The 24,198-nt window shown below is 34.4% G+C and overlaps 1 protein-coding gene and 1 pseudogene across 4 annotated transcripts in view; both read left to right on the top strand.

The window, feature by feature from the left end:
- The window catches only part of PRKAA2 (protein kinase AMP-activated catalytic subunit alpha 2), a 92,831-nt gene extending 69,061 nt beyond the window's left edge, over positions 1–23,770 (top strand). For all 4 annotated transcript variants that reach the window (XM_063107105.1, XM_063107107.1, XM_063107106.1 and 1 more), the window contains 5 exons: positions 5,728–5,815; positions 7,575–7,799; positions 12,806–13,310; positions 14,745–14,871; positions 16,201–23,770. In XM_063107105.1, coding sequence (XP_062963175.1) covers positions 5,728–5,815; positions 7,575–7,799; positions 12,806–13,310; positions 14,745–14,871; positions 16,201–16,439 — 1,184 coding nt within the window. In that variant the 3' untranslated portion in view covers positions 16,440–23,770. The remainder of the gene's footprint in view (positions 1–5,727; positions 5,816–7,574; positions 7,800–12,805; positions 13,311–14,744; positions 14,872–16,200) is intronic.
- Positions 22,405–22,559, top strand: LOC134385448 (U2 spliceosomal RNA; annotated as a pseudogene).
- Positions 23,771–24,198: the final 428 nt, after the last annotated feature.

Genomic DNA, 24,198 nt, shown 5'->3' on the forward strand with positions numbered 1-24,198 from the left:
AATAGTGGCAGAAAACTTCCCAGGTATAGGAAAAATCACAGATCTTCAGATCCAGGAAGCTCAACGATCTCCAAACGTATTCAACCCAAAAAGGCCTTCTCCAAGACATGTCATAGTCAAATTGGCAAAACTCAGAGACAAAGAGAGAATCTTAAAAGCTGCAAGAGAGAAGCGTCAAATCACCTATAAGGGAGCCCCAATCAGGTTAACATCAGACTTTTCATCACAAACCCTAAAAGCTAGAAAGGAATGGGATGATATTTTCAAAATACTAAAAGACAAAGATTGCCAGCCAAGAATACTCTACCCTGCAAGGCTATCCTTCCGAAATGAGGGGCAAATAGTATATTTCTCAGACAAACAAAAACTGCGGGAGTTCACTACCACAAGACCACCCTTACAAGAAATCCTCAAGGGAGTACTGGGTTTGGTTCCTGAAAAATAACTACCACTGCCATAAAAACCTAAGAAAAATCTAAACCCGCTAGTACAATAAAAATGGCATTCATGAAGAGAAAACAAGCTAACAAAAACACTATCTACAACCTAAGGAACCAACAAACAAAGAAACCAAACAGTAAATCAGAAAGCAAGGAACAAAAGACACCTAAGACAACCAAACAACCAATAAAATGCTAAGAATAAATCAACACCTTTCAATAACAACTCTTAATGTTAAAGGCTTAAATTCCCCAATTAAAAGACACAGACTGGCTGACTGGATCAAAAAGCAGGACCCAACTATATGCTGCCTACAAGAGACCCACCTCACCCATAAAGATTCACACAGACTAAGAGTAAAAGGATGGAAAAAGATTTACCATGCAAACAGAAAAGAAAAACGAGCTGGAGTGGCTATTCTTATATCTGACAAAATAGACTTTAAACTAAAAACCAGAAAAAGAGACAATGAGGGACACTACTTAATGATAAAAGGACTGATCCATCAAGAAGACATAACAGTCATAAATATGTACGCACCCAATGTTGGAGCAGCCAGATTTATAAAAGAAACTCTATTAGACCTAAAGAAGGAAATAGACACTAATACCATAATAGCAGGGGACCTGAACACTCCACTGTCAATATTAGACAGATCATCTAGGCAAAGAATCAGTAGAGAAACACAAGATCTAAACAAGACTCTAGACCAATTGGAATTGGCAGATATCTACAGAACATTCCACCCAACAACCTCAGAATATTCATTCTTCTCATCAGCACATGGATCATTCTCCAGGATAGATCACATATTAGGTCACAAATCAAGTCTCAATAAATTCAAAAAAATTGGAATTATCCCATGTATCTTCTCAGACCACAATGGATTAAAACTAGAAATTAATAACAAACGAAACTCTGGAAACTATACAAACACATGGAAATTAAACAGCATTCTACTTAATGACATATGGGTCCAAGAAGAAATCAAGCAGGAAATCAAAAAGTTTATTGAAACTAATGAAAACAATGATACATCATACCAAAACCTGTGGGATACTGCAAAAGCAGTATTGAGGGGAAAATTTATTGCATTAAATGCTCACTTCAGAAGAATGGAAAGATGGCAAGTGAACAACCTAACACTTCACCTTAAAGAACTAGAAAAACAAGAACAATCCAATCCTAAAGTTAGCAGACGGAAAGAAATCATTAAGATCAGAGCAGAACTGAATGAAATTGAAAACCAAAAAACAATTCAAAAGATCAACGAATCAAAAAGTTGGTTTTTTGAAAAGATAAATAAAATTGACAAACCATTAGCATGGCTAACGAAAAAAAGAAGAGAGAAGACTCAAATAACAAAAATTAGAAATGAAAAAGGCGATATTACAACTGATTCATCTGAAATACAAGGAATCATTCGAGACTACTATAAACAACTATACGCCAACAAATTTGAAAATCTGGAGGAAATGGATAAATTTCTGGACACACACAAGCTCCCAAAACTGAACCGTGAAGACGTAGAAAATTTGAACAGACCAATAACAATAAAGGAGATTGAAGCTGTTATCAGAAGGCTCCCAACAAAGAAAAGCCCAGGACCAGATGGATTCACAGCAGAATTTTACCAAACATTCAAAGAGGAATTGACACCGATTCTTTACAAACTATTCCAAAAGATTGAAACGGACGCAAATCTCCCAAACTCATTCTATGAAGCAAACATCATCCTGATACCAAAACCAGGTAAAGATATAACCAAAAAAGAAAACTACAGGCCGATATCCTTGATGAATATAGATGCAAAAATCCTCACTAAAATATTAGCAAACAGAATACAGCAACACATACGAAAAATTATTCATCACGATCAAGTGGGATTCATCCCAGGGATGCAAGGTTGGTTCAACATACGCAAATCAATAAATGTGATACACCAAATTAATAAACTCAAACACAAGGACCATATGATCATCTCTATAGATGCTGAAAAAGCATTTGATAAAGTTCAGCACTCATTCATGACAAAGACCCTCTATAAGTTAGGTATAGAGGGAAAGTATCTCAACATAATTAAAGCCATATATGCCAAACCCACTGCCAATATCATCCTGAATGGGGAAAAGCTGAAAGCTTTTCCTTTAAGAACAGGCACTAGACAAGGATGCCCACTCTCACCACTCCTATTCAACATAGTGTTGGAAGTACTAGCCAGAGCAATCAGAGAAGAGAAGGAAATAAAGGGCATCCAGATTGGAAAAGATGAAGTCAAACTGTCCCTGTTTGCAGATGACATGATCCTATATATCGAACAGCCTAAAACCTCTACAAAAAAACTGTTGGAATTGATAAATGATTTCAGCACAGTAGCAGGATACAAAATCAACACACAAAAATCAGTAGCATTTCTTTTCTCCAATAGTGAACATGCAGAAGGAGAAATCAAGAAAGCCTGCCCATTTACAATAGCCACCAAAAAAATAAAATACTTAGGAATTGAGTTAACCAAGGAGGTGAAAAATCTCTATAATGAGAACTACAAACCACTGCTGAGAGAAATTAGAGAGGATACAAGAAGATGGAAAGATATCCCATGCTCTTGGATTGGAAGAATCAACATAGTGAAAATGTCCATACTACCCAAAGTGATATACAAATTCAATGCAATCCCCATCAAAATTCCAAAGACATTTTTCTCAGAAATGGAAAAAACTATTCAGACATTTATATGGAACAATAAAAGACCACGAATAGCCAAAGCAATGCTCAGCAAAAAAAATAAAGCTGGAGGCATAACACTACCTGACTTTAAGCTATACTACAAAGCTATAATAACCAAAACAGTATGGTACTGGCATAAAAACAGACACACTGACCAATGGAATAGAATAGAGAATCCAGAAATCAACCCTCACACTTACTGCCATCTGATCTTTGACAAAGGCACCAAGCCTATTCACTGGGGAAGGGACTGCCTCTTCAGCAAGTGGTGCTGGGATAACTGGATATCGTTATGCAGGAGAATGAAACTAGATCCATACCTCTCACCATATACTAAAATCAACTCAAAATGGATTAAGGATTTAAATATACACCCTGAGACAATAAAACTTCTTAAAGAAAACATAGGGGAAACACTTCAGGAAATAGGACTGGGCACAGACTTCATGAATACGACCCCAAAAGCACGGGCAACCAAAGGAAAAATAAACAAATGGGATTATATCAAACTAAAAAGCTTCTGCACAGCAAAAGAAACAATTAAAAGAGTTAAAAGACAACCAACAGAGTGGGAGAAAATATTTGCAAAATATACATCTGACAAAGGATTAATATCCAGAATATATAAGGAACTCAAACAACTTTACAAGAAGAAAACAAGCAACCCAATTAAAAAATGGGCAAAAGAGCTAAGTAGGCATTTCTCTAAGGAAGATATCCAAATGGCCAACAGACATATGAAAAAATGCTCAACATCACTCAGCATCCGGGAAATGCAAATCAAAACCACATTGAGATACCATCTAACCCCAGTTAGGATGGCTAAAATCCAAAAGACTCTGAACGATAAATGCTGGCGAGGCTGCGGAGAAAAAGGAACTCTCATACATTGTTGGTGGGACTGCAAAATGGTGCAGCCTCTATGGAAAATGGTATGGAGGTTCCTTAAACAATTGCAAATAGATCTACCATACGACCCAGCCATCCCACTGTTGGGAATATACCCAGAGGAATGGAAATCATCAAGTCGAAGGTATACCTGTTCCCCAATGTTCATCGCAGCACTCTTTACAATAGCCAAGAGTTGGAACCAGCCCAAATGCCCATCATCAGATGAGTGGATACGGAAAATGTGGTACATCTACACAATGGAATACTACTCAGCTATAAAAACGAATGAAATACTGCCATTTGCAACAACATGGATGGACCTCGAGAGAATTATATTAAGTGAAACAAGTCAGGCACAGAAAGAGAAATACCACATGTTCTCACTTATTGGTGGGAGCTAAAAATTAATATATAAATTCACACACACACATACACACATACACACACAAACGGGGGGGGGTAAGAAGATATAACAACCACAATTATTTGAAGTTGATACAACAAACAAACAGAAAGGACATGGTTGGGGGGGAGGGGGGGAGGGAGAAGGGAGGGAGGTTTTGGTGATGGGGAGCATTAATCAGCTACAATGTATATCGACAAAATAAAATTTAAAAAAATAAAAATAAAAAAATAAAATAAAAAAAAAAGACAAATCCATTCAATCTGTATTTCCTCCTAAGGACATGATACTTAACTGTTTTTTGGTGGAGGTGGGGAGAGGAGGAGTCCCAAACTCCTTTGAAAATCTGATGAAGGCTTACGAACAGAGGTACACGAAAATTTCCATGCAGTTTTGGAAAAAGCTTTATAGTCCTTATAAATAGATCCATGGAAAGGTCTGTGGATCATAGGGTAACATCTAACAACTTGATAAGAAAATAGGAGTTTTTGTCAGCCATAAAAGAAAAAGGTAAAATGTGATTTATATGTTCCAAACACTTTCTGGGGTAAACATATCTGGTAAGGATGCCATAGCAGGGTGTTTGAGAAAAAAATTAAGAAGTGAGAGATTAAAGAAGGAGATATGGAAAGGTACAGTGTTGCTTATTTAAATTTTTGTCTATGCCTTGTCTTTAATCTAAAAACCAGAAAACTAGTTCTGTATTTCTTTTTCTGCTATAAGTCATGAAACTCATTTAGTACTATAGTTCAATTAGATTTTTGTTTCAGTAGATTATTTTTTCTGTGTTGAATTGAAGGTTTCCAAATTAGAAACTTTTGGAACATAATCTTTATGAATTGGGGCCTGTCTGGTTTCTAATTGCAGATTTTTTAAAAAAGGCTTTTGAAAGCATAATATAAAAAAGTGGTAGTCTATTTCATACTTTCAACTGCAGAAGTAAGTAAATAAATTTTGATGCTTTCATATTTGGAAAAGTTAATATAATTTAGAATAATCTCTTTATGAGGTGAATCAACATTTTTATTTTGAAAGGAAATTTAATTTCAATTATACATGTGATGTGCTTTAGCTTTTTTTGTCATAGTGTAAGCACTCTGAAATGGTCTCTTTCTAGTCTAACAAATACTTTCCACTTCTTTTTTTTTAATAATTTTTAAAAAATGATGTATGGAGTATTAAAGGCTTCAAATTTTACTTATGTATTTATCTACATCTACTTTTAAACATATTTAGCACCAAGTAAATGTTACTTTTATTTTTAGGATTATCTAATATGATGTCAGATGGTGAGTTTCTGCGAACTAGTTGTGGATCTCCAAATTATGCAGCACCTGAAGTCATCTCAGGCAGGTAATAATATATCAGTGAAGAATAAGCTTTTTGTAATCTTGGATTTATCCTAATAACACTTAATTATAATATATCCTCTTTGGAAGATAAGATTTTTAACATGGTAGAAATAAATTGTTCATTTATTTTTCCATTGTTTTGACAATATATTTGAAGGGGGAATGGTTGAATTAAAAATATTTTAATGTTTCATTTAGATGTTATAAATGTATTTATGAAGTTTCTTCCATTAAAAAATGACTGAGACAGATCTTGACTTAATATATCTTTTTCATTTTAGGAAAGTACAGATAAGAGAGGAAGTATTTGCTAAATTTAAGCTAGTGTCATTATTTATTTACCAGACACAGTCCTTTAATCGTACTTTAGATATTTTATAAAGTATATATAGAATTGTTTTATGTTTTGTCTTTGGAAGAATGAGATTTGGGGGGATAGTATTGTTTTTTCATGAAGTTAAACTGCATTAGTGGAGGTTGTATAATTACTCATGTAACTTACTCATTGGAACATTATAAAAATGTTAATACAGATTATACTAGTAAACTCAAGTGTTTCTGCAGTGACCAATGTCTGATTTAAAAATTTAACAGAATTCTATGAGAGGAAATATTGAAAAGATATTATTTCAAGTAGCAGATATAGGAGTGTCTTAGTCCATTTGGGCTGCTATAACAAAATACCATAAACTGGGTGACTTATAAAAAACAGAAATTTATTTCTCACAGTTCTAGAAGCTGGGAAGTTTAAAATCAAGGTGCCAGAAGATTTGGTGTCTCATGAGGACCTGCTTCCTCATAAATTACTGTCATTTCACTGTAACCTCACATGGTGGAAGGAGCGAGGAGTCTGGAGTCTCTTTTATAAGGACACAGATCCCATTGACGAGGGCTCTGCTCTCATGACCTAATCTCCTTCTAGAGTCCTGATCTCCTAATACTATCACCTTGGGAGTTAGGATTTCAACATAAGGATTTGACGGGGGCGGGGTGGGGAGGAACATCAACATTCAGTCTTTGCAAAGAGTTTGGACAATACAGCAAATGAAGTAAATGACAGCAGTTTTTATGTTAACAGATTATATTCTTTTCATCGGAATTGTAGAGATTTACTTTGTTACCTCAGATCGAGGTCTGAGTTTGGTAATGTGATATCAGAGAAATTTTAAAGGTGTAGAAAGGTGAGAGGAAAAAGGAATAATCTTCTAGGCATAGGTTATCTGGAGCAACGGTAATCTTAGTTCTATGAGCTAGCAAGTGATTAGAATGAAAGTAGTAGGTACTCAGAATAATGAAATACAGGGTAAATACTGTCTACACAGGACTAGTTAGGTACTTTATGTTTTAAATAATCTTCAAAATAGATGTGCCAGGGATAAAAATTCTATTCTTTCTTATAATTGTTCCGTGTGAAAAAAGATTTAGCTTATACACTGTATTTATTTTTCAAGTTTATGGTTATCTATTTTGATGTTTCTCTCAAAAATCAACCATAGAAATTGTTAAATTTTTTAATTAGTAAGTTACAGTTAAATACGTTTGTGACAAACAAAGATACTATATTCTCTTGGCAAACTTGAGTAGTACTTAGAGCAGTTATTCTCTTTGGGGAACAACCACTGAGTGTTGGGGAGTAGTCATGGACTTTCATTAAAGACCTTGGAAATCAATATATATTGAGTCTATACTGTGCATATATAGATACAGTGTACATGAAGATGAGAAAAAGTGTTACTTGCGTTTGTCATCTTTTTTCTTAGATTGTATGCGGGTCCTGAAGTTGATATCTGGAGCTGTGGTGTTATCTTGTATGCTCTTCTTTGTGGCACCCTCCCATTTGATGATGAGCATGTACCTACCTTATTTAAGAAGATCCGAGGGGGTGTTTTTTATATCCCAGAATATCTCAATCGTTCTGTTGCCACTCTCCTGATGCATATGCTGCAGGTTGACCCCCTGAAACGAGCCACTATCAAAGACATAAGGTGATTATTCTTTTTGTTCCTGTTATGCACATTTTCTCATAGTAATAATAGGAATGCTAATTGAATACTTGCCTTATGCTACTCTTTATAACACTTTATAAGAACTCTACTGACCTTATTACACAAACCTGATCATGTCACTTATCCCAGATACTTCAGATTGCTGCCCAAACTTTTTTTTTTTGCTTGAGCTTTTTAGATTAGGTAGCAAAACATACAAGACCCTTCATAGGAGGGTTCGTTTCTTGTCCTTACCACTTCACCCCTCATACCAGTGCTTCAGCCACATGAAACTTTGTTTCTCAAAGATAACATGTATTCTTATGCCTTCATGTTTTTATTTATATTATTGTTCTTCCTTAATGCCTTTTCTGCCTTTTTTGACCTGAGAGATTTCCATGCATTCTTTAAAGTTCTGCTCATATGTCTACCTCCCTTATGAAATTGCTACTGATGTGCCCAAGATGCCTTCACATCTGGGATGTCAACATCTTGTTATGCTTTTATTAGTTCCCGTATCTAGTTATTTCCCAGTGTGTCTTTCTCCTCTCTTTAACTGTGACTACATCGTGAGTCTTACTCATCTTTGTATAAATAGTGCTAGAAGGCTTGGGAGTATATTCTATGCTCAGAAAGTATCTGAAGAGATTTCAAAGGGAAAAACGGTGAGATTTATATATTTTTCATATGGTTGATGAAATAAAGTATAAAAGGTTTGACTAAGTTTTTGAATCTCATAGCTGCTTGTGGGTTTACTGTGAAGGATCTCTTGTTATGTGAGAAACTTTGGAAAGTGCAGTTGCTGGAGCTACTGTGAACGTGACCTTTATATATATAGTACACACATGGCAGGATGATTCATTGCCTTCTACATTACTTATTATGTTCCTTAGAGGTTTTTTGTTCTTACGTAAGATTTCATGTGGGTTTGTTTACAAACATATTCCTCTAACATCTTTCCAGAACCTTTCTCCTTCTCTTCATAAGCCAGAATGACAGTTTTGAGACCTCTGACCTTTGGAATATTTAAATGATGGCTGAGGTAGTTGTATGACTGCTGCTGATCTCTTTTGCAAGCAAGCGCTGATGATTCCTTTTGCATTTATGTATTGTTTTCTTTTCCCAATGCTGCTTCAGTGTTCCAGGCCTCATGCATAAAAATGTAATGTAAAAAAGTATAAATTAGTTACCAGAATTATTTATGGAAATGGACTTAGCAGGAAAAAAAACCCTTTGTGTTCACAGTTCTTTAGAATAAACAGTTCTCTTAATTGGCTTTCCTCAGACAGAAAATTAGACATGCTAATATACTTGCACCTGCTGTTACCAGCATATAAATTTAGAATAGTAAAAGTACTGATTCTGTTATTTTAAATCAGATGTTTGTATATTTACAGGCTTTAGAAGAAAAATGTAAGTAAGTCTCTCAGGATAAGTTAATTAACACATAGGTAGGTAGTATAAAATAGTGTCATTTATCTCTGTACTTAAAATAATATAATAATACAAATGTGTAGTTTTTCATCTTTTTTATTTATCTCTATCCAGTTTTTTAATGTTTGGAAATTATTGATTTAATAAAATACTGTTAAACATGGAAAACAATTAATTGTTGAACAGTCACAATATACCAAACATTTTGCTATACAGTTGGCCTATTTTATTGACTTTTAATAGGTAGCAATTATTATTCTCATTTTACAAACCATGAAACTGAAGCTTAGAAAGGTTATATCATGATTTATGTATCTGTTTGCCCCTATTGTTTCTTTAAATTAGGGTCCAAGTATTAATTCATAGTGCAATGCACATATCTGGCACACATTAAATGTTAAGTAAATGAATTCAAAATTTACACGACTTCCACTATTCGAAATTATTATATCATTTCCATGATATCTGTCCTTTCTCTAATCTATCATAATACTGTATATATATTTCTTATGCTGTTATGTATGGGAGTTCTTCAAAAAGTTCGTGGAAAGATTTGTATTGTCTTCTAATTCTATTTTTCCATGAACTTTTTGAAGTACCCTTGTACTGTCTTATTATTTTTGTTCGTATATTATTTATTTTATAAGATGGTAAGACACTGGAAATTAGAAAATCTATCTCCGTATTTATTTGTTCATTTAATTATTTTTCTTTTATCACCTCAACAGATATTTATTTAACATCTGCTGCATGTAAGGTCCTATGCTAGGTGCTGGGAATATAGTGGTAAATAAGACATTGTCTTCATCAGAATGACATCTTTGTGCTCTCCCAGGTGCCTTAAGCTTAGTAATAGTATAAATGTTATTGTGGTTAAAAGTGAGGGGTCTGAAGTTCAACTGTCTGAGTTTGAATTCTGATTCTTCTGTTTATTAGCTGTGGGCCTATTAACATCTTTGGGCTGCTTTGTGTTACTTTGTATACATAGTGAAATTGTGGGGAGGATAGTCATAGATTGAACCATGTGAAATTGCCATTTATGTAGGTCTCAAAACAATTGAATATCAAAAACTGCAAATATTCAACTTAATATAATTAATGCTCTTAGAACAATGTCTAGAGCATAATGTTAGCTATGAATATTATTTTTAAGTGAATATATGAAAGCCTTTCTGCTACATTTAAAGAAACGGGCACATTGAGAGGTTCCTAAAGTTTGAATATATATCAAAGTCAGATATCAGGTAATAGTGATAGACAGTTTCTGGTGCCTGTGTAATGACCAATGTGAAATGCATTGATTCTGTCTCAGCTGAGCCTTCATAAACATCCTAGTTACTGCTTACTCTCATGGAATTAATTCAGAAACTGACTCCTGAAAGTCAAAAGCTAGCAGTATGGCTTTTTAAATTGGTAGTTATCTAGTTGTAAAGAATTATAGTCATAAGACTAAGTTAATGAATTAGGAATCAAAATTTAGGTAATTTCCGTATTGTTTTCTAAAAATTAATTTATTTTATTGATATAATTTGCATAGCATAAATTCTTCCCTTTAAAGTGTATAATTCAGTGGATTTAGTATATTCATAAAGTTCTACAATCATTGTCACTATCTAATTCCAGAGTTTTTTTTTATCATCCCCAAAAGTATCTCTATACCCATTAGTAATCACTCCCCATTTCGTTTTCCTCTTAGCCCCTGGCAACCACTAATCCACTTTTTGTCTTCATGCCTGTTCTAGACATTTCATATAAATGGAATCATGTAGTATGTGGCCTTCTGTGTCTGGCTTCTTTCATTTAGCATAATGTTTTCAAGATACTTCCATAGTGTAGCATGCATCAATACTTCATTCCTTTTTGTTTGAAAAATTTCCGTTGTATGGATATACTACATTATGTTTATCTATTTGTTAGTTGACATTTGAGTTGTTTCCACCTTTTAGCTCTTATGAATAAATGTTTCTATGAACATTTGCATTACAGTTTGTAAGGTTATATGTTTTCATTTCTCTTGGGTGTATACCTAGAGTTTGTAATGGTTGTATGTTGTTGCTGCTACTGTTCCTGTTTGTTTAGTGATTTTCCTGAACTGATTTAATAAAGTGTGTATTTTTTGTTTTTATGGCTACTGAAGTCTCTCCTTGATTAGCTTAATCGTCACGTAATGAGTAGATAGAGATTTTCTTAAGCACCTGATCTAATAAGTCTCCCAGCCTTTGCTGAGGGGCTCTCTGTGCCTGTTGGGGTGTATTTTCAGTTCTCCAGCAGGCAATTTATAACTTCGCCTTACCCTTCACTTCCTGCTTGTGCAGAGCCTCAAAGTCTTCCAGTGATGAGAAATTAGGGCCTTCTCTGTTCTTTCTTGGATATGTACACAGTCCTGCATATATGTTCCTGGTCTTCTTGAGTCCCAGGAATACATCATAGCTTTTAAAAGACCCCTTTGGAACTCTCATTCCCTAACTTTGAAAAGTTTTTTGGTCCGCTTCTTGTTTCCCCAGTTCTTAATGCCATTTCAGATAGCTGGAGATGTTAGACAATTGCCGTTGATTGTTTTTGACAAGTGCCCTGGAGAGAAGGCTGTTTGCAGTGAGGAAGCTCGAGTCAGATCAAATAAAGACAATGTTTATGGGTGGGGGTTTTCAGGGAACTGCTAGGCGTGTCAAATAATGACAGTCCTCTTAGAATAGGACTTTTGGGGGGCTCTAAACTTATTCTGCTCCTCTCTTCCAACTCCTCCTCCCCCCAGTAGTTATTGTGCTGCTGCTGCTGGTTTTCTCAGCTACCTGTTTGAGAGGCTGTTGGTTTTCAAGGCTACCATGGAACTGGAGAAAGAGAGATGGAAATAGGGCAACTTAAAAAGCCATAAATCTATCTTTTCTTACTAAGATTCAGCCATTTTTCTTGAATAAACACTCCTCAGATTGTTGCAAGCCTTTGATTAATTTCCAGAGTTCTGAAAAAGACTATTTTGACAATTTTTGCAGTTATCTCATTGCTTTTATGGAAGAGTGGATTTTTGGAGTTCACTTTGAAAGTCCTCATCTTTCGTATTTGTCATGGATATTTAAAAACTGTTAGATAGGTGACATAATTATTGTCTCTGTTACTTCTTTTGAAAAAAAATTAATATCTACCTTAGTTATTTTTATTACTAAACATTAATAGGTGCTAATATACAACACTAACCTTATCAGAAAGTCTTTAAATATTGGCAAGCTGTCAAACTCATGGAAGCAGATACATATTATATGAAATTCCAAATTTTGTTTGAAAGCTTAAACTTTATCATTGACAACAAATATTGCTAGTTTTTTTTTCTTGAAGTGACAGGCTCACTTTGTTCATTTTTGGGAAAATGCCAGTCAAATACCCAAGCATAAATAACCATAGTTATTCAAGGGTAGGGGTTAATTACCTTGCCCAGGGTGACATAGCTAGTAAGTGGCAGAGTTAGGACTAGAGACCAGGTCTTTCTGATTCTATTATGTTGTATTGCCACGTATCTAAATTATTTGGGAATTGCCAAAGAATGTTCTTACAATAGTGTATTGTGGTGTTTTTCCTAGAGAACATGAATGGTTTAAACAAGATTTGCCCAGTTACTTATTTCCTGAAGACCCCTCCTATGATGCTAACGTCATTGATGATGAAGCTGTGAAAGAAGTGTGTGAAAAATTTGAGTGTACAGAATCAGAAGTAATGAACAGTTTATATAGTGGAGACCCTCAAGACCAGCTTGCAGTGGCTTATCATCTTATCATTGACAATAGGAGAATAATGAACCAAGCCAGTGAGTTCTACCTCGCCTCTAGTCCTCCAACTGGTTCTTTTATGGATGATAGTGCCATGCATATCCCCCCAGGCCTGAAACCCCATCCAGAAAGGATGCCACCTCTTATAGCAGATAGCCCCAAAGCGAGATGTCCATTGGATGCACTGAATACAACTAAGCCCAAATCATTAGCTGTGAAAAAAGCCAAGTGGCATCTTGGAATCCGAAGTCAGAGCAAACCATATGACATTATGGCTGAAGTTTACCGAGCAATGAAGCAACTGGATTTTGAATGGAAGGTAAGAAATTGAAGTATATTAAGATCATGTGTAGAAGCCATTTTCCTATATAGTAATCTGCTCTGAGCTACTAAATTGAGTATTGAGGTCAATAAAAGTTGTTTTTGATTTAGATATAAATTTAGTGGTCTAGATACCTTTGGCTGGTAAACCCCATTCTTTCCATTAATATATCATATTCATTCAAAACAAAACAAATAGACCTGTACATGGATGAAGACCCATTGATGTTGGGAACCTGTACAACCTATATATATTTTGAATTATAGAATAGCATTCTTGGCTAAGACACAAAAAGTCATCAACTTGAAATATCTGAGGAAATAGGCCACTTGTTTCAGCATGCATCATAACAATAAAAAATCATGAGTCTTCAAAGATAACATGATTTTACTTTTTTATCCCTCTTTTTTTTTTTTTCTCTTTTTTGGGGGTTGATGGGCAGCTGTGACAGCTAGTGGTCAATACAAATTGTACTGTCAGGACATGTTTATTCAGTCAACAAATACTTTTCTCCAAATTGAGAAATTCTCTCTTATTTGACTGGTGCTTTTAGTCTTTAGTTATGGTATGTTTTCCTTACTCTCAGCCCACATTTTACTTTTTTTAAAAATTAGTGCTAATTTTAGAGAAAATTTATTTCAATTCTACTTGAATATATGTGGGACAAAAAACATTTTTTCATTTCAGATGTCCCTTTCACTTTTGTTCCTTTTTTGAGGACTGTGAATATTTTTTAAAGGAAGAAGAAAAATATTTGAACTTACCATATATAGTCATTTGACAGATTTGAATAAAGTAGTCATTTTCATTTCACTATTTCTACATGAAATGAATAAATAATATTTCCTCAAACCACTTAAAAAGCAAATCTGCCTTTTCTGAAGCAGTTTTATTTAGTTACAAAAGAGATGTTAATGTCTTTAAAGTTTCTTAATGAAAAATTTTTGAAACGAATTTGATATGTTTTGAAAACCTAGAATTTTCTTTATATGAGCTGCAATATTTTATCTGTAAAAGGCAAATAATATCTTCCTCTTGGGATTTTGTAATACTTTGAATTTTTTGACAGTACATAATGCAAACCATTAACATGTTAGTTCCCCCTTATTTCTTCTACTCCATCAGTAAATGTATTCAAGCAGAGCTGGGTAACCAAAATTATTATTGATATTTTAGAGTAGATGCATACCTGGAGTGAAGGCTGTACTCTATACAGTTTCTGAGTTTCCTTTAAATTTTAATTACTATGTACAAACAGTACTGTTAGTAGGGATTAAATAAATATTAAAGTAAACTACCCATAATATAAAAAAGGAGTCATTCAGAAATTCCTTCCTTATCCCACCTTATCAATTAATTGTTTTCAGCATTCTTTTCAATATGACAGGAGAAATTTTATAGTTTGTTGTTTTTATTGATTTCCCATTTTAGGTAGTAAATGCATACCATCTTCGTGTAAGAAGAAAAAATCCAGTGACTGGCAATTATGTGAAAATGAGCTTACAACTTTATCTGGTTGACAACAGGAGCTATCTTTTGGACTTTAAAAGCATCGATGGTAAGAAAGTTATGCAGGCATGAGCTCCGAGAGGACAAAACTTGCTATTAGTTGACCAGACATTCAAATCATCTCAAAGACATGGTGGTAGGTCTTCCACACTGGTTTTTGAGTAATCTAGACTTATCCAAAATGTAAGTGAAACTTAAAAGGCTAAAAGATACGTGGAGTATCTCTTACCCAGCACCTTTCCGAAAGAAGTACTTCCTTGGCATAAAAAAGTCATTTGAAGTATTGGCTGTGGGGCAAAACTAAGAAACAATAGGGAAGCATTACTTAAAATTAGCCAATTTGTCAGGTTCCTTGACATATTTCTCCATTCGTATTTTATTACTATTAGCATTGTAATGTTAAATTTCCCCCTTGGTCCTGGGTGGCCAAAATGCCTAAATAGGCCTCTAGTGGGATTTGGGTTGGGTTTAGGTACCCATGGCAATCTAGGAGCCAGAGGAGTCAGCGAAAATTATCATATCCAGGAATACTTGGCCCCCTGTATCTGTGGGTTCCACATCCACGGAATCAACCAACCTCGGATTGAAAATGTTGGGATAAAAAAATTCTTTAAATTTCCAAAAAAGCAAAACTCAGCCACATTCTGAGTACTACATTGAATCCACGTGAGTGAAGTGCAAAAGGGTCAGGTGCTGGTTGGAACAAGAATAGAACTGAGTTTAGAGTTAGGGATATTTTTTTAAACAGAGAATTTAAATTTTATTCTTTAACTACCATAAACTATAGCAGTGTTTATATGGTCCCCAGACCACCCTCAGTACAATTACCCATTGTTCTTATTAAAATGCAGATTCTTGGGAACCACTCAAGACTCACCAGATCAGAATCTCTGGAGACTGGTCCTGGGAAACTGGGACTCCTCATTTTTAACAAGATTTCTCTAGAGTGCCCCTTCCCCCAGGGCAGTTCCAATGTGCACAAAAAGTTCAGAACCATTGTATGATGGCAGCTTTTGTTTTTATCTTATTTTTTTTTGTTGATATGCTAGAAGAAAATAAGTTGCCAAGGATGTGCTTTCTTGAGATGCAGTGATATCAGTTTGATTTCAATGTTAATGCCAAATACTCAGTTGATAAGGATTTAGGAACTACATTTTGGCTGTGTGAAAGTGTTATGATTGTTTAGTGATGTCTGTTATGATTGCAGGAGGGAAGAGGCATTGCCACCTCTACTCCTAAAACACTGAAACATTGCATTCATTATTAAGTTGCCCTTGCTCAGATACTTTTACTTAATATTCTGAATATAGTAACTTCATGGGAATGGCTTGGGCATATATACCTTTCACATAAATTGTTCTTCTTTGGTCTATTTCAGATGAGGTAGTGGAGCAGAGGTCTGGTTCCTCAACACCTCAGCGATCCTGTTCTACTGCTGGTTTACACAGACCAAGATCAAGTTTTGATTCTACAACTGCAGAGAGCCATTCACTTTCTGGCTCTCTCACTGGCTCTTTGACTGGAAGCACATTATCTTCAGTTTCACCTCGCCTGGGCAGTCACACCATGGATTTTTTTGAAATGTGTGCCAGTCTGATTACTACTTTAGCCCGTTGATAATTTGTCCCTAGTTTCTGTCCTTCTATAATTGCACTGTGAAAATCAGATATATTCTTTAAATTATTATCTTACTTCTGGATATCACATATTCTGCAATACTAGTTGAGAGACATGAATATTTCCAGGGGACACTCAATGCCATTGAAATTACTGAAAACAAAAAAAGTCTGACGTTTTATTTACTTGTAGAAATCTGTAATTCTATTGTGTCTGTGATAAATTCACACAGGCAGTATCTTTAATAGGTAAACACCAATGAAAATGGTTAATTTACAGTGAGTTCACTATAGATGATTAACACACCTCACTGATGAACCATCTCAATCTAATGATGGTTTGGCAACACCTCCTTGCTTTACTGTTTAGTGTAGGTAAATCCAGTTTACTTCCTAAATTTCAGCAGTCTTTAGGCTGTGTTTATGCACCTAATTTTCTTGCACAGGAAGATTGAAAAATAAAACACCCCTAAGTAAGATATCATTTAAATGCTGAAATGATAAAATTCTGCCCCCCAAATTTCAGAAGCTAAGTTCTTCTAACAGTTTATGCAAATACTGCCTAATGTTCAACAGAAGGGCTGTGGTTCTGTAACAGGGAACCACAGTTTCCAGTTTCCTTACAGCTGTAACCAACTCAGGGTTTTATCTTGAGATTTCCCTGAATAATATCTTAAGAGCCTTCAAGGTTCGACTTAGTATTGGAACATCTGGGATTGCAACAATTTTTGTCTTTTCCATAACTTATGTCATTTTATAATATACCTTCAAAACCTGCCTTTCTCAAATTCTCTTTGGCTCTTAATTTTTGCACTTCACCAAGAATGATAAAACAGTTAGATGAAACAAAACAAATATCAATAATCCCTAAAAGAAAACTCTTATCTTTGATTTTTTATTTTGTGTAGAGGGGAGGGGGTAAGGGGGTTACGGGGTTAGGGTCCCGGGGTCCTGTTGAATCACGCAATGCTAATTCTTCATTCCATGCTGAAGTTTGTTATTGATGCCATCCTCTCCCCCTACCTTCCCTAGTCATCAGTGTCATTGTTTAATCCTCAATGGGTGACTGACTCAACTTTTGAATCTTTTCTGGTTCCCTTTCTTGGTTGCTAGCCATTCAGTTTGAAAACACTATTCTGGCCCTATGGGCTTTTATGTACTTCCAAAGCTTGATAGGCTATGATTTTCACTGTTGAACCTGATAAGGCAGGGATGCCTTAAACATTTTTAAAAATTCTCTCTTGAATAAATATATGTGTTGTTCATATACATATATATGTATGTATTCACACACCAGTGCTTTTAATCAAAAACCAAACAGATCTTTGGTTTGTTTGTTTTACTTTGTGCAGGATTTTCTTTTTTTAAGATTTAGAAAAACTATATATGGCAGGGTAGATAATAGCTCATTGATTATATTTTATTTTAGTAAAAGTATTTAATTTTTAAATTATGTGTAATTTATCTAATTTGTATTTATTCATTTGTTGTGTTTAATATGTTGTAATTAACAGTCTCATTCACCTGACTCACCCTAGAAAATATTAAGCTCTTGAAAACAAAAAATTACATTGCCTTGACAGGGTTCTCTTTGCCAAAAATAATGTATTTTCTACCAAGGAGCAAATGAGAATTTTAGACCAAGTTTTCCCCTGTGTTTATGGTAGACAAGCATGTCTATTTTTAAATAGTTTTTGAGTCAGGAGTTTGCATTGTGTCACATCATATTGTTGTGTAGATCTTTTACAAAATGGTGTTAAATAACTTGTAAGTCCTACTTAATATCAAAATAAGAGGAATCTTTGTACACCGATTTGGGAAAGAAGGTGGGGTCGCAGTTTGAGATAGTTGAAGGTTTAGCCTTTGAAAGATTGCCATCTTGTGGTACCAAAGGGTAATTTTGTTAGTGATTATTTTTACAGGGATAAGCAGTCCTGCTGTGTTAGTCTGATGTACATTGTAGATATGGCATCATTTTGGCTTCTCCAACTGTGTACATCTTTTGGGAAAAATAGGGACCCCTCTTACTGTTTGCTTTATTGTGAATGGGATGACCTTAGGAACAAGGAACTAATAGGATTCTTTATCCCCAGTGACAATATCCACAATTTTGAAGCCAGGGAAATAGTGGGAAGAAATCTAGTAGTACTTTAGCTTTGTTAATCTAATAAATCAGACTGTGGAACCTTGTTCATATCAAAATTATTTTATATGGATGGTTATCATGTTTTTTGAGAGTTAAAAATTTATTTTCTCACTCTTGTTAGTATTTATGAACATCCATGGTTTGATAGTTACCTGTTGAATTTTAGGAGAACCAAAGGTCAAAGGTTTGGTTCTTTTATGTGTTAAGTTTTTAAAACATAGCTATTTTGTGAATCTAGGTGGCACAGTATATTGGTTTGTAGAGAGATTTTAGGAGACTTGGTCCAGCACAGCAGGGGCTAGAACATTGTCATAGCAGGCTTGTTGTTGCCCATGGGCACAAGAGGGGAAGAATCAGTTGCTAATCCCAAATTCCCACAGTTCAGCCTTGTAAACTGGTTAACTGTGGATGTGGTAGGTAGTTCTAGGCTTAAAACAGTTTTCTCCAGTTAAGATTCTGGAGGATTATTAAGTCCTGAACTATATCATGGAATTGGAGTCCATATGGTTCTAGAATAGCATTTTTCGAAGTGTATCCTCTAGATGCCTACAGAAAAAAAGAATCCATGGAGTAAGTTTGGAAAATGTTACATGCTGCTCTCTTCCTTGAGGATGACAATGGATATGAGCATTAAAGACTTTGATAAATCCTTCCTTGAAAGAAAGAAAGCCATATAACTTTGTTTAACCTTGCTTTGCCCAAATTAATTTACTATTTAAAAAAACTTAACCTCCCATGAGATGTTAAGAACTAAATAGAATATTTTATGTCTGCACCTTGTTTCATAGCACCTTGGTTTTCTTAATTAGGTTGTGGTGGTGTTTGAGTGCAACATTTATTCTTTTTTAATATTGATGGATGACTGAAAAACCTTAAATAAGATTACTTGTTAAAAAAAAAAAAACTAAGTCTAGTAACTCAAGCTTATGGATCTGTGGGTAATGAGTCAATATCACTGATTCGTATTTTCAAAATATGTAGTCAGTGCACATTTTCTAAATACTTTTGTTTGGGATACTATATGGAGATGTAATTCCTGTTATTTTTCAGTGTAAGAACAGACATCTTAAATTGAATATGCAGGGAGGGAGGGAGGCAAACCATTTACAAGTTGAGTTCTTGTTTTGATCAGCACATCTTTAAAGAGAGACTTTTGGAACCTCTAGTGTTTGCATTTCTTGATATTAGCCATCTATAAAGAGAATCCAGGAACCTAAATTAATCAGAAATAATAGTATTTCTATGTCAAGGAATTGGCTATTTGTCACACAGACAGTTCTCCATTTTCTGTAAATACATTTTCCATGACAGTTACATAATTCTGGGCTTGCTTTCTCATTCCCTAGCAAGTTTGTTCTTAGGGAATACCAATTGGTTTTTAGTATCTAGAAAATAATTATAAACAACTATTACAGATTTTTTGTCTATTTTATCTGTGCCATCTATTAATGTGCAGTATATTGAGTTAATGTAGGCACCGCACCTTCCATTTATAAAATGTAAAAGCCCAGAATATGTCTGCCACAGACAACACATCTTTGTCTGTTCACTGGTTAATAACTTAAATCTTGGTAATGGATGTAAAATCTCAATATCTAAATGCTAGACACGTTCACAATTTTGTCTGATTTTGTTCATTTTTAAAGACCCAAACCTTTTTAATCTGGCATTTCTTTACCTGGTCCTGTCACCCTGTGGCTTTTTAAATAGGGAATGTAACTTATTTTAATAGTAGTTCTCAGAGACTCTATTACAAACTCTGGATGAGGGATATGTGCAATCTGTTGGTAAGTTGCATCCTATGTTGGGCCTCATTTTTGTAATCCCTGAAATGGGAGAATAGATTAAAAGACCTCTAAGGTAACTTTGAGCTTTAAAATTCTTTCTTTGTTGCCTTTTCATATGATTTGTGTTCACTTTTTATGTATTTAAAGTTTTTATACTAGTGTTAATGTTCTATTTTGGTTTGGTATGAGGCATTTTGAAGGTATCTACTTGAATATTTTTCTAAATACAGCTACCCTCTGGAATACAAATGATAAAAATCAACCAGAAAGCCAAACATGGTAAAACATCATGTCCGCTTGGCATGGAGCAAACACTGCTAATTTGAGTGAAGTGTTCCATATATTTTAATAGTGATTTTTAGATCCAGAGACCCTCCATATCTGTTAACTTACTATTACAGTAACCTTGTGAGGTAACGAGAAAAAGTATTTTTACCATTTTCCAGATGAGGAAGCATGACCGAAAGGTTCTTTATAAAGCTTTAATGCCATTCAAATATTCATCAGTAATCAATGCTCTCTATTGTATACCACCTTTCATCTGGGGAAGAACAGCCTGAATTAATGAAATATCTGAGTAGTTGAGTAATAAATGGATGTATTGCTTTCAAGTCTTAGAGTGGCATAAAGTAGTCTTAACTAAATGTTTCTTAGTTTAATTATTTGAACTAGTTGGTTGTACTAACTAGATGTAATTATCTGAAGTGTATGATTAGCATATTGATTTTTATAAGTATTCTAAGTTTTTGAGGGTACTCAATAAGTACTGAAGAACTTTGGGACATGATTCTTCCTGTACTTTTATTTATATGACTCTTATAACACAACTTTTTTTAAAAAAGGAAAACTAGCCCCAGTCCCTATCTAAATTATCATAGTTTTTGACTTATCTGAATTAGGCTTATCTAAATTTCATATACAAATTGATAATTTTTCATTTTATGTGAAAACTAGATGATATAACACTATTTTCATAGAGTGTATTTCCATTCAGAAACTACCTAATTATTGATGGCTTGATAGATTCCCCCAAGCCTTATAAAACTTGGAAATATAACTTATGTTTGAGCTTTAAAAATTGTATAAACCTTATTAAACATGTTGTTGACATCCTTACTTGTCTTTCCTACATATAATTACGATGCATTTTATGCTACTGAACAGTAATAGCATGAAGAACAGGACCCAGTCTAGACTGGATTGAGTTTTAATTAAACTTCTTCAGCCATAACCTGATAAAAATCAGGTCAGGTCTAGAAGTTATCAGACTGCAGGCCTGTATTAATTTTGTGAGCCAATGTTAATGTTTACTGCCAGCTTTGCATAGCAATGCCAGTGTGCAGATGTAACTGTGTATGTGACTTTTGGTAACTCGTTTATATCCAGAGCAGTTTAGGTTTTATGGAAGTAGCTCATGATTACTTGGACAAGCAGGGTAGGTAAATTTCAATTATGTCTAAAGTGCGATTAAAGAAATCCTAGAATAGAGCACTCTTTCCAGGAAAAAGAATTATTTATAGAATATCCTAGCATGAAAACTTTGTTGAACATCACAGAATTTTGACAAGGTTCATACTGTGTGATTTTTTCTTTTTTAATTCAAGGTTTGCTACTTTGTGTTGATTTAAACGATTTAAAGTTTCAAGGAGGAACAGAAACATTCTAGCCAAGGAGAATTGCATGGTTTTTTTCCTGCTACTTTAAGCTTGCATTTTTCACAGTTAAAAGTCCCTTTTAAGTAAGTTTTGTTACCAAAAAAGGCCATTTTTCTAGACAGGTAACATTTTCCTAAAACAAAAGACTAAATTGTGCCTTCTCTCTTAAGTTATAGGAACAGTAATGATTAGTAAAAACTTGTTTAAACTGTGTTTTCTTTTTTTCTAATTTTCCTTATTTTTCCTTAGATCTGCGCTTCCATATATGATCACATTGTTTGCTTCTGCCTGTTTGTTTTCAAGTTCCTTTGGCCAAACCTCACACTATCACTGTCAGAAGTTGACTGAATGTATTTTCTATTTCTTTTATGTTCTTCGGTTGCTTCTCGGCCTTTTGGCTAAGATCAAGCGTAGTATCTGTTCTTACCAGTTTATGTTGCTTCACTCTCTAAGTCACCTTGGTAAATGTTTGGCTGCCTTCTCATGCTTTTAAAGTGAATGCAATGAATAGCAATCTTTGTAGTTAACCCTTTAAAAAGTTTGTAAAGGAAAGAAGAAATGCAGAGCTCAGAACAAAATCTAATTTGGAATCTGATTCTTCATTTGGCTGCTGTAAGCAGCAGCAGATCACATGACCTCATTTAGTTTTCTCATCTACAAAATGTGGATAATAACCTACCTCACAGATATGCGTGAGAAACTGTTTGAAGGCCCTTGTTTAAGTACAGGGTTTATATCCCCATATTTAATGTAAATCCCTTCCTTTTTTTTAATAGATATCTTTGATACTGATAGGATGAGTATCTTGATTTTTTGGCAAGTTTTATGTGGTAAGAACATAGTGGTAAGAATGTTTAAGACCACAGTTTCACAAATTATGATGTTCTTATTTTAAGTAACATTTTAAATTTCTTGAAAATATCAAATATTTGAATATTACACTTGTCTTTTGTTGCAACAAGTATTTTTATTCAAAACTTCTTAAAATGTTGGCTGAAGCTGCCTTAATGTACCAAATACAGCTTTCTCTCAAGACTGTTCACAACATCTGTGGTTGTACAACGTTTTGAATGTTTAATGTAAAGTTGTTAGAGAACTGTGAACTTTAAGGATGGTATCGATGTTGTTTTAGGAAGAAAGGTTGTGTTCTTTATCGTGTATGCTTAAATATACAGAGGATTTTGCGTGCAACAAATAAAACTGAAAGTTGACGGTCATTAGGCTATGTCCATGACAATCATAAGATAATATAGGATTGGATATTATTCAATTTTTTAAAGAACATCCTGCATTGATTCTTTCTTAGCACATCTTTAGAAAAGAAAAAAAAAATCTCATAGGCTGATACATTAACCCATTGGAGCATTTGATTACATATCTATTTAAAACTTTTTTTAAACTGTTGAAATTGGGACCAATTTTTATAATTGGTTTCAGAGGGGAAAAAACTGACTTCCAGTGCTTTTGTATTCTAATAACCATAGATTCAAATTTCAGTTTTGTTTGTTATGTGTTTTGGGGGGGGGTGTTAAATGATCAGTGGGGATTGTCTTTCAGTAACTGTATGGAAAAGATGTCTTCTTGAACTACACAGCATTTTGTGGTTACAGGTCTTCTCTACTTAATGTTTGCACTGTATGAAAATCACAGGTAACAAACACAAAAGAGAAAAGCAGCCTGTCTGATTGCTAACACACTTTATTCACAACAAAAGCAAATTAAAGTCTCTGTAATTTGAAAGCTATTTTTGTTTCTGTTCAATCATTAAGCTAATATTCTGCACATCAACTAATAGTTACAGAGAAAGCTGTTATGGAAAAAGATTGCTTGTGACTCACTGGAGATTTCACACCATCGTGGCTCATTTTTGTCTTTTTTGTGCATTGTAATTTTTACTGTTAGCCATTGTATTAGTTTTCTATTGTTGCCATAACAAACTGCTACAAGCTTAATGACTTAACACAAAGTTTTCATGTTACAGTTCTGAAAATCAGAAGTCTGATGGGCTTAGCTGTTTTTTCTGCTACAAGTCACACATGCTGAAAACCAAAGTGTTGATAGGGCTAGGCTATGGGAGAGAATGTGCTTCCAGACTCATTCAGGTTGTTGGCAGAGTTAAGTTCCATTCTGCTGTAGGACTGAGGTCTCTGTTTCCTTTCTGATGCTTGGCTA

This window comes from Cynocephalus volans, chromosome 8, assembly GCF_027409185.1.
Source record: "Cynocephalus volans isolate mCynVol1 chromosome 8, mCynVol1.pri, whole genome shotgun sequence".
In the NCBI taxonomy this organism is placed as follows: domain Eukaryota; kingdom Metazoa; phylum Chordata; class Mammalia; order Dermoptera; family Cynocephalidae; genus Cynocephalus; species Cynocephalus volans.